The sequence below is a fragment of the Falco biarmicus genome, chromosome 5, assembly GCF_023638135.1.
Source record: "Falco biarmicus isolate bFalBia1 chromosome 5, bFalBia1.pri, whole genome shotgun sequence".
In the NCBI taxonomy this organism is placed as follows: domain Eukaryota; kingdom Metazoa; phylum Chordata; class Aves; order Falconiformes; family Falconidae; genus Falco; species Falco biarmicus.
Window position 1 is genome coordinate 45,945,663 of NC_079292.1, and position 11,526 is coordinate 45,957,188.

The 11,526-nt window shown below is 38.3% G+C and overlaps 1 protein-coding gene across 5 annotated transcripts in view; it reads left to right on the top strand.

Moving 5' to 3' along the window:
• ANKS1B (ankyrin repeat and sterile alpha motif domain containing 1B) overlaps positions 1 to 11,526 on the top strand; it is a 442,225-nt gene that overhangs the window by 279,795 nt on the left and 150,904 nt on the right. For all 5 annotated transcript variants that reach the window (XM_056341207.1, XM_056341208.1, XM_056341209.1 and 2 more), the window contains one exon: positions 3,915 to 4,067. In XM_056341207.1, the coding sequence (XP_056197182.1) occupies positions 3,915 to 4,067 (153 nt within the window). The remainder of the gene's footprint in view (positions 1 to 3,914; positions 4,068 to 11,526) is intronic.

The window sequence follows — 11,526 nt, forward strand, 5'->3', positions numbered from 1 at the left end:
GACCCTGGAGAGAAATCTCCTATGGTTTGTGTCTTCTTCCATGCCTCGTTTATATAATATTTCCTTAAACATTTCTCTTTCTCTAAGTCCTATGGGCTCTATTCCTAGCCTTTTCCATAGTCAGCATGCTGAAATTGTCTGCAGTGAAACAGCTAACATTGATACTGTTCTTTAACGATAACAACTGAATGAACTAGTAGCAGTGTCTGCGGAAGAACAATACTGCCCCTGTTTAGGAGCAGTTACTACTTGAAATCTGTAATGACTTGAAGCTTAGAGATTTTATACTGCTCTGCATCAAATAGTATGCATGTAGCTGCTTAGACGTTTGACACCACTGGTGCATGTGTGGTAGCTGGTGCAAAATGATTGAAATATTGTACATGGAAGTGAAGTCAGTAGGTAGGAAAAAAATCAATCAGCAAATAACATCAGCAAGAAAGGCTACAGGGTGCTAATGATCTGTGAAAGAAGTCTAAGATCATGGAGCAGTATAAAAATTAAAAAAAAAAAAAAATAGTTCAAGAGCCATGACCTGTTAATCCGGACCGGGATAAGATGCAGTTAAACTGGATCTCTAGCAGCACATCCAGACAGCTACTTCAAAGTGGTCTGGGGTTTTTTTTATTTAAAAACTACATAACATTTTATATGAAAAGCAGATACTATTAATGATACTATCACATCTAGATTACCAATCTGTCTGTCAATAAATATTTGAAAGGAAAACATTCAGCCAGCTATGAATGACAGTTAGTAAACCAGTTGATGTTATTAACAGACAGGACAAAACTTTCCATACAGGAGGATGGATTCTGAAAGTTTATTAATTTTCATATATTAGACACATTTTAGAAAATCTGTTTTAGATATAGAGTGGTTCTTGGTTCATGACAAAAAAAATACTGGTTTTGTGCTGAAACTGCTTGCAGATACTCTAGTTCTAGGATTAATTTTCTGTGATAGGAGCAGCAGGAGGGGGCTGTCCCTCCAGGGCAGGTGGGCTGGGAGCTGAGGGGAGGCAAGTGGGGCAGGCAGGGAGCACCAGCACAGGGTGGGTGGCCAGGGATGGTGGCAGTGTTCGTGAACAGCCACAAATCCAGGGCAAATCCACAGGGACGAGGGTGGGACAAGGTCAGTTCAGGAGGGTGAGCCGGTAGGTGAGGATCAGCAAGGTGCATGTCCAGGCACAGATGTACCTACAGCATAGCTTGAGCAAGTGTCAGGGACCTGGATCTGAGTTTACATGCAGCTCCGGTGGAAGGTGGGGTGGCCTTAACCAGGCTTTTCACTGCTCTTTCTTACACAGGTCTGGTCCAAGGCTATGCAGCTTCACGATCCCCATTGTGGCCTTGAACACAGGGAGCCAGATCTCTGGGACAGGGAAAGGGAAAATGCTTGTAGAGCCTGCTGCTGCCCAGCAACAGGCCTGTGCATTTCATGTAGGCTGTTGAATGACCTGATGACAATTTTATCTACTGGCACCAAATCCAAAGAGTGAAATTTTCACGTTTCATCTCTTCTGAGCCTCTTGCTTACTGGATTGTTCACCTGTGCTTGCTTGCCTGCCGCCCTTTGCAACACACAGTAGTAGAGTGACATCTATTTTAACAACCCTTTTGACAGAGATCTCCAGTGGGAATTGAGAATTCAGAAACTTCCCATGCTGTGTTTGCTTTTCACAAAGGCTGATGGGTTACCAGAATTACAGACCAGACTGCACAAGTTTTCTCAATCAGCAGGGTAAAAAACAAACAAACATGTTAAAATCAGGATTTATTAAACAGAAAGATCAAATAGTAATAAACAAAAGAAATTATTTGCATAATGTGCCCCTTCTGGATACGCTGAAAATTGTTTTGAAGGTGCTTCACTTTTCTATGTTAGGGAAAGGAAACAAAAAATACCTTCTATCTTTCATAAGTCATGAGTTCCCTGTGGGATCTGTACACCTTCTTCATGTCTCCTCTGTATTACATTTTTTTGTTCTTCAGTTTATTGGATCCTTTCTTTTCAAATGCCTGTTGTTTAAACATACCTAATTTCGAATCAGTTCTTGAAATAAGCTTCCCAGGAGTCAGTGCTCCGAGGGTCCTACAATGTTTTTGCAGTCTGCTGGACAGACTAGTGTCAGTCTAAAATTTGAAGTAAGTCTGAAGGACAATGAAAGAAGAATTTGCCATGCTTTTCACATCTTAAGAATTTCATTCTAAATTAGGATGAAACTAAATTTCAAAATGTTAAGTTCAACAACAAATTGAACTCTCACTTTCTAGTGACTCCTTTGTTACAGAAGTGACCTGAAAGGTGATGATTCCCATTGTTAATTATGTGATTTATCTTGTCTCTCTTTTATGATTTAAGATAATGATTTCACTATATCATCTAAATATTTCCATTAAGATTTTATATCCAACATCTGCAGCAAAAGACCAAAGAGTAAACTATCATATCCACAATGCAGTGTGCCTGCATCTCTCTCTCCGATACTGCAGGAAACCAAGATCAAGATCATGACATGCTGGCTTTCTGCATTTGAACAGACAGATCAACGGACACTACTGCAGTTTTCAAATGCAGACTATATTTTTTTTCCTCTGCTTTGAATTCAAATTGTATTTCAAATAAACTCTGATAAATAAATCGGTTCAGGCAAGATACTAAGATCAGAATTCTCTCCTTTTTAAATTACTTTGTCAGTCACTTCAAACAAGCTCAAATCATGACATTTCTGCCACACTTCCTTTGTTTCTCAAAAAGCAGGAATGTACATAAGCCGGCTTTCACCATGAACGGTGTCTCCCTTGCACCATCAGGAGATGCAATGCAAAACACAAGGTTTCTAAACCTCTAAAGCTTAACAGTTTACCAGTTCAGTGTATTACCAACTTAGCAATAGTTACACTTCTTCAGAAAGATGATATGCTTATACTACTATTGCAAATTGAGGCTATAATTTTTTCTACTTCTACTACTATTGCAAATTAAAATTCATAAAAACAGTAGCGCATAACAGGCTGTACAGGCAGAGGCTTTAAACATTTTTATCTTTAATGGCTAGCTTGAAAATCTTCACTTGTGTCTCTCTGCACTGAGAGGCAAATGTGAAAGACAAACTGCAGCTCTTTACTTCTTAGTAGCTTAACAAAATTCAGAAAAATAAGATGCCAGTGGTATTTCTTAGTTTTTTATTTTTGTTATTATGCTTTCTGTGCTGATGTTGCTATATAAATGCAAGTAATACGCTTCTGTGTATGTCATTTTGTCAATTCCATTCCAATAATATTTGGTTCAATTGTCCAATCTTAAGCAAACTTTGAGACAGAGCAATCTAAAATGTTAAATTCCCAGGAGTTCCATAAAAAATATGGCCAGGTGGAGGAAAGAGACTTTTTTAAACATCCCCTGAGGAAGGAAAAATATAGTGCAACTTCAACCATTATGAAATATCTGGTAACCTAGCAGGAGAGGTAAATTAGGAATAATAAAACCAAGGCAATATGTTTCACTTGCAGTCTGATACCAGAAGATACATTCCTCAGACTAATTTTTTCTCCTTCTATGAAATCTTAGTGCAAATCTGACATTTTTGTGCAGTCGGGATACTAATAATGTCTCTTTCACCCTTTTGCCTTCCCTCACTTAATGGATTCTCTGATGTCTCATAAGAACTGAACACCAGCTACAGTCTTAATATACTCTGGTTTAAAAGGCAAACATCTATAAGAATCCATTGAAAATTTAAGTTTTATTAGTGCTTTTGCTCACAGAATTGCTTCATGTACTAATCATTAAAAGAATGTTGATCAGAGAATAAGATCACTCTGACCCAAAGAAAATAATACACATAACTGCTGTTCTGGAAAACATTTAATGAGTATCATCAGTAATTCTTACATGTTCTTGTTTTTCAGATGAAGCAGATCGGTCATGATGGCTACAACCCCACATCTGTAGCTGAATGGCTGGATTCCATTGAACTGGGTGACTATACCAAATCCTTTCTAATTAATGGCTATACATCGATGGACCTTGTGAAAAAAATCTGGGAGATTGAATTAATTAATGTAAGTTGATCAATTTATAGCAGTAGTTCCTCCTAAATATGTTACAGTACTTGTCCTTACATATCAAAGAGAAAAAACAAAAGCGAATTGCACTACAAATACTGTCATCAAGTACTGTTACTGATTACAGCTTTAATGCTTATACCTGGGTTGACTGTACTGTTTGCTTCCATTTGCTTTGCCATTGTAGTATTCAATCAGCATGATTGTGTCTGCCTTCAGGATGCTGAATGACATTTAAGAATGTATTTTGGCAGTTTAGGGCTACAAAGCATAAATCTTTGCTTTTAAAGAGCATAGCAACAGTACTTCTTGTAAAGATACTTACAGTTCACTTTTCCACATGCTTTAGCTAAATTAAACATAAAATAAAGAAGACATAAATATAGTTAATAAGTTATGCTAAAGGAAGAAAATATTTTATTTAATAATCACTTTTATTTGAAACTTTATTTACATGTATCAGTTAGATTAGATGCCCACATATGGGCAATGAAAAACTTAATGTGGACTGCACTGCAGAGTAATTTGGAATGAGATGAAATTTGCACTGTTACAGTGAAGACATTGACAGTACAACTTTGCCAGTGGAATTCTCATGTAAGTTATGCATCTGAAACTGAGTTGTTTCCCTTTATAAAAGAGAGTTGATTATAGCTTTGGATCTGCTGTGGCTTTTGCAATCAACTGTGTTGTCAGTTTATCTGAACTTTAGGGCTATCTCTCCATGCAGAAAAGCCCAGTATCATATTTTATTGGCTCTTCACAGACAAAAGGCTGTGCTTTTCCTTACATTATAGGAGATACTGCATCTTTGCCTCTAATTAGTACCTAACTCCCAGAACAGTCAAAGGGCTACCAGTAACCATAAGCAATCAAGCATAAGATAAAGCATCTGATAACAGCTTTATACCGGGAAAGAGTTTCCAGTGTGTCCCAGGCTGGAGAAATTGAGAACATAATGATAGTGTGAAGCTGTGTTTCAACACAGTAACTTGTGCATGATGCGCAAGCAGGTATAGCCCAATACCAGCATTTAAAGGAAAGGGAAAAAAAAAAACAAAAAACAAAAAGAAAAAGAAAAAGAAAAAAAAAAGGTGGTATTTCATATTACCTGGAAGACAAAACCATTGCATGTTAGAATTTCTTTTCTTGCTGTCACATTAATTGTAATGTTGACTAGCACAAAAATGTAGAAGAGTAAAGACCAAACCCTTACATGTTATGTCTGTTGTATTCAATGTATGTTGTAGGTGTATAATTGAAATCAGGATATGATTGATGCTATTATGGGTGTCTGCTGCTAAACTATTTATAACAGATTCTTTTTTTCTGTAAGTGGCTGGAATTTTAATAACTGGGGACCCTTTGCTCCAGAAGCTAATATAGATTAACAGCTAGCAATGAGGAAAAAACTGGAAGACTGTACTCATATTGTTTTTGTAACTTAATTTTGCATCCCAAACATTTTGCCACAATCAATTCAGAAACAAATTACCCTTTAGCTCCCCCAAGTGGATCATTAAAACCTCATTAAAGGCTTGTGGTTTGATTCCAAAGGGAAGTACCTGCACTGCAGTTAAGAATACACTTCTGTGAAATCAGTATAAACCAGACCAGTATATATTCCTCTAATTTTAAAGCTTAATATCATGTTCTTTTTGAAGGCCTGCACCTCTTGGGAAAACACTCCCTTTTGCCATGAGTTGCAAAAAAAAAGCTGTTAAATAGTTGTTTAAGTATTTGTATAGATACAGATACCTATAGAGATAAATATTTCTCCCACATGATATAATATTGGATTATATTGCTCAAGAGCATAGCAAATAAAAAAGTTTTACATTCTCAGAATTTCTATTTTAGTGCAGTCAGTAGGTATTTGATTCCCACCAATCAGTAGTAGCTAACTATAATGATATAATGTTCACTGAGAAAATATGTAGCTTAGAAAAGTATTTACTGTTATTTCGCTGTTTCAGTTGAGGGGAATCTTTCAGAAATGGACAAGAAATTGGTTTGAAATATTGTGCAGTTCTGGCAGAACAAGATACTTATCCCTGACAAGCAAGCCTGCTGCCTGAAATCAATTTCAGAGGTCTCATTTCCCATTCAGGTGATGGCAAACAAGAACTTACTACAGAAAGTTTTTCATAAAGGAATGCATAAAGGTCACAGCCACTAACTCTGGAATAGGACTCCTATCTTGAGTAGGTCAGAATGCAGGTACTTGAAAAATAAGAAGAAAAACAGACTCAGCATCCTGGGAAGAATTCAGAGTACCCTTGGTATGGAGGCTCTTGGTGTTTAAGTTATAGATGGAGCAAGAAGTTTCGTTTGCACTTATGCCAAATACACAATAAAAATGTATAAAAGGCTACAGATATGGTAACTTTTGTCATTTTAGCCATCATTTTAAACAGGTGCAGCCACTGAATTTGACATAAAAGCCATTCCTGTTTTGGTGCAAGAAATCCCTTAGTTCATATTTGGTGCTTCTTCTGTTAAGCCATTGGGTAATCATCCATGGCTTCTGAAGGGTTAGAAACAGATTTGAAAATAGAGATAATATCTTCTGTTAGGTAAACTAGCATAGCTGAAAGGACAGAGGAGAGAAGGGGTCATTTAATTTTTCACAAGTCCTTCTTTACATCTTAAAAAATGAAAATTCTTTACTATTTTCTTTCTACACTTTTTGTGATCATTAACCTACATGCCTGTTGATGAATTTCATGAAGTTTTAGATTTTTTCTCCTAGATCTAAACTAGTAACAAGGTCATCCTTTATCATAATGTGTCTTAATATACTTTGAGTATTACTTGTCACATGACTCTGTATTACTTGTCACATGACTCTGAACTTCCATGTGTGATGCTGACCAGGATACTTTTCTTCTACTAATCTATTCAATTAAATTATTAAAGCAAACTGATCATTTTTTGAAAGACAGAAAAAAGAAAGCACATTCTGAAAGTCTCCCTGCAGCTGAATGAAGCTAGCCTCCCTAAATTCCCTTTATAAACTGTAAAGTATGGTTAAAGAAAGGATCAGACAGAGGGTGATTCAGAATGGTTAAATTATGGTTAATTATCTGGATTGCTTCCGAGGGGACTTTGTCTCTCCTTACTGGCACACAGAGGTGCTGAGATTAGCTTTAGTGCGAGTGTTGATCTGCTTGAAGGTAGAAAGGCTCTGGACAGGCTGGGTCGATGGGCCAAAGCCAGTTGTGTGACATTCAACAAGGCTAAGTGCTGGGTCCTGCACTTGGGTCATAACAATGCCATGCAGCACTACCTGCTTAGGGGACCATGGCTGGAAAGCTGCCTGGTGGGAAGGGACCTGGGGGTGTTGGTCAGCAGCTGCCTGAACATGAGCCAGCAGTGTGCCCAGGTGGCCAAGAAGGCCAACAGCATCATGGCTTGTATCAGAAGCAGTGTGGCCAGCAGGACCAGGGAAGGCATCGTCCCCCTGTACTTGGCCCTAGTAAGGCCGCATCTTGAATCCAGTGTTCAGTTTTGGGCCCCTCACTCAAGAAGGACACTGAGGTGCTGGAGCGTGTCCAAAGAAGGCGATGAAGCTGGTGAAGGGTCCAGAGAACAAATCCTTTCAGGAGTGGTTGAAGGAACTGGGGTTGTTTAGTCTGGAGAAAAGGAGGCTGGGGGGAGACATTATCACTCTTGACAACTACCTGAAAGGAGGTTGTAGCCAGGTGGGTGTCAGTCTCTTTTCCCAAGTAGCAAGTGCTAAGATGAGAGAAAATGGCCTCAAGTTACACCAGGGGAGGTTTAGATGGGATATTAGGAAAAAATTTCTTCACTGAAAAGGTTATCAAGCACTGGAACAGGCTGCGTGGGGAAGTGGTTGAGTCACCATCCCTGGAGGTGTTTAAAAGATGTGTAGATGTGGCACTGAGAGACATGGTTTAGGGGCAAACTTGGCAGCCTTAGGTGTGTATAGTTGGACTCAATGACCTTAAAGGTCTTTTACAACCTAAATGATTCTGTGATTCTATGATTCTATGGTTCCATGATTACAGTTAACCTTTGTGAGTTACCTCTTACTCCCATAGGACACTGGAATGAGCAGAGCTTTTAATCTTCTTATCTACCTAAAAAAACCTGTTCTTACTCTATTTCCAACACTTTTTAAACATCCTTGGAAGTTACCATCTAGGCAAGCACATTTAAAAGAAACTGCGAGGAGAATACCAAGCATACGAGAGGGGGAGAAGGTCTAGGACACCAGTAGTAAAGGCCAACTTCCCTCAGCTTCTCTGGTTCTTCAGCTACCTTATTGGCATTAAGAAACAAATTTAATACACATTTTCCTGCAATTTGTTGCGAATTACTCTAGCAAGGTAATGTCTGCTCTATCTTAAGTACTAGTTTCTTTCAGACTTTAGGTATACGTATATAGTGTGCGTGTTTCTTTAAGTACAAACAAGCAGCAGTTACTTAAAGCATTTGAATTGGAAGAGTCATTTTAAAAAGTTATTCGTGTTTCTTGCAAGCTTCCACCAGCATTCTCAGTCCTTTTTTAACAAGCCAGCTTTGAAATTTAGATTCTGTTTTACTAATTCATTTATCATTTAGATCAAGAATTTTCCCAGATCCATTTGCTTCATTATTTTCTCATGTTTGAGCTTCCTGGGAAGATTTCTTCTTATTTCCTTATGCTGGGATTGTAAGTATTCAGAATGCCTTCTCCCAGGATTGGCTTTCCCAATGCTTCTGGTTTTGTCTCCCAGGTTTCTTGGCTCATTAGAGAGATCAGATTCTGTACCCAAATTCAGATATCATTTATATGACTCTGTAGCTACATGGAACTTTTCTGAAATAGATATAATCTGCTGAAAAAAAAGTCCACTATGTTCTGAAATCCCCTAATTCATCCAAAGTGTGCACCTGTGCTTTAAAGTATAAATGTTCTTCTACATGACTAATCATATTATTCTTGTCTGTTATACTGTATTACTTATGTAACCCTCCCCCTCGGGGAGTCACTCTGTTCAGGGAACTTTCACCAAAAAGATTCTTCAGGCAAGATATAAACAGCTTAAAAGCACAAAGCTAGTTATTTATCGTCTAACACACACAATACATTGTAGGACTAATGAACTAGGCATTAAATCAACCCCCACCAAATGAGTCACTAAGTCTAATGGGCAAATAGTCATCACTCAGGTAGGGGGGGGGCTCGCCTCTGTTGCTCCCTGGAACAGGCTGATCTATGATGTTGCTGAGTTGCTGTCTTCTGATTTCCCTTTTTTTCCTTGGGATTTTATACCTTTTCATGTGAGTGCTGTTATGCTTGAATCCTTGAGGTGCCAGTTTCCCCTGTCCCAACAATCTTACGTCTCCAGCTTTACCTTTCTTACCTCGCATGCTTCCACCCTGTGCACTCTCTCACAGTTCCTTCTCATGCCCTAGCAATTTTCTCAGAAGAAAACTGAGAATGGTTGCACAGCTGTGCTGTACTGAAACAAGGCCTTGAATCACAGATAGCCAAAGTCCTGGGAGAAGGGTTACATGTAAGTGGCCTGGTTTACGTTTCTTCTCAATTAGTTTATCCTGCATTGTGAGCTTTTGTTTCTGTACATCCATCTTTCACATGGATGATTCAGTCTTTGTCTTCTGTGAAATTAACGTTTACCAAATGTTTTCTTGAACTCAATTACTGTCCAGATTTTCAGGTTTTGGGGAAGTGTTTTTGATACTTTCTCACAAATTGCATTCCTGGTTCACTTTAGGATATAATGATTGCTGTTCAGGATCACATCAAAGATACTAGAAAGATAAAATAGCTACCAATGGACTGCCTTCCATTAGTTTATGAATAAACACTTTGGACTCTCTACAACATCACTGACAAGTTCCACAATTTATTATTTACTGTGTGAAAAAGTGATTGTTTAATTTTATTTAAAGCTGCTACATGATTCACTGCAGTCTACTAGATTTTGTACTGCAGGAGTGAAAAAGCATGAAAATGGCCACGCTGAAACAGATCAGAGGCTCTACACAGCCCACTGTGATGTCTATAAAAATGACCCTAAATAGATGGCCAGGGAAGGCTACATGGATAGGACAAGCATATTGTGAGTTATCTGCGTAGCATTTTTCTTATCATTAATATTTTTTGGCTTAGGGGCTTCTTGAATTGGGCCAGTTCTTCCCAAGTGGTCCTCGTCTTTTTTTACCTCAAATGATTTATTATCGTCATTGAGTTTTGTGATCTTAATGCTAGTCTTCTTTCCTACAGAATTTATAAATATACTGAACAGCAGAGGTCCATTCACAGATCACTTCAGGAACTCACTGGAAACCTTCTTCCACTCTGAGAGCTACAGTTTCCTGGTTTAACCAGCTATTTATCCATGAAAGAACCCTTTCTTATGGCTTAATACCATGACTTGGGGGGGGGGGGGGGGTGTGTGTCTTAAAAGGCCTTTAAGAGTGGATTCATCAAAAGACTTCAGAAATCCAGGCAAACAAGCAGATCGTCAACCTTCTCTACATATTTTTTGAGTGTTTCAGAGAACACCAATAGTCTTTTGAGGTGTGAGGTGCCTTTACATGCAGTCACTTTAACTCTTCCTGGTTATATTTATCCATGTGTCCACTACTAGCATGCATTATTAAATTCCTACTGATTTGCCTGGGAAAGGCTGAGAGGCCAATATTTTCATGAATCTTCCATGAAATTCTTCAAAAATTGGCATCAATTATGTCATGCTCAGGTCATCAGATAAGAAGAAGGTTTTAGGGGGAAAATTACACATCATTGCTAGCAATTCAGGAAGTTCATCCTTGAATTCCTTCTCTATCTCTTTTGTGCTGTAGTTCATTATACACGCTTCTATCATTTCTCCTTTTAGCCATCTCATTTGCAAACTGAAGAGCCTTAGTCCATTTAGCCATATCATACTTCCAGAAATCCTTGTTCTGTATCTTTCTAGTCCTTCTCTGTACAGCTCCAACATGCAGAATGCCAGCCGTGTCTAATTTCAAAGTCAGAGTTACTTTATACATACTTAGTTTGAGCCTATAGCTCTAATAGAAACCACTGTATTAGTTCTGAAAACTCTCATGAGTCCTTAGCCAGCTAATGCACCTACGATGTCAGTACAACTTACAGTCTCTGCTTAAAGAACATCAAAATGGACCACATACTACATTCAGATTCCTTGACCAGGTTAGTGTCTACCTTACCAGCCTTTCCATCTGCTCCAGCAAAGCAGACAGCAACCTCACAGCTTGACTGGGTAATACATACCAAATGGATATATTTTGTACAGTGCTCACTTGACAGCTTAATTTCCCATGCTCCATAGCATGAAAAGACGTCTTTTTCTTAGGAGGGCTGTCCTTCAGATTCTGTTTGACAAATTACTCTGCAACTCTTCTTCTCTTGTTACTTCTTAATTTTTAAAGTGTGCCACTTTGCAGATGTGGTTTTTGA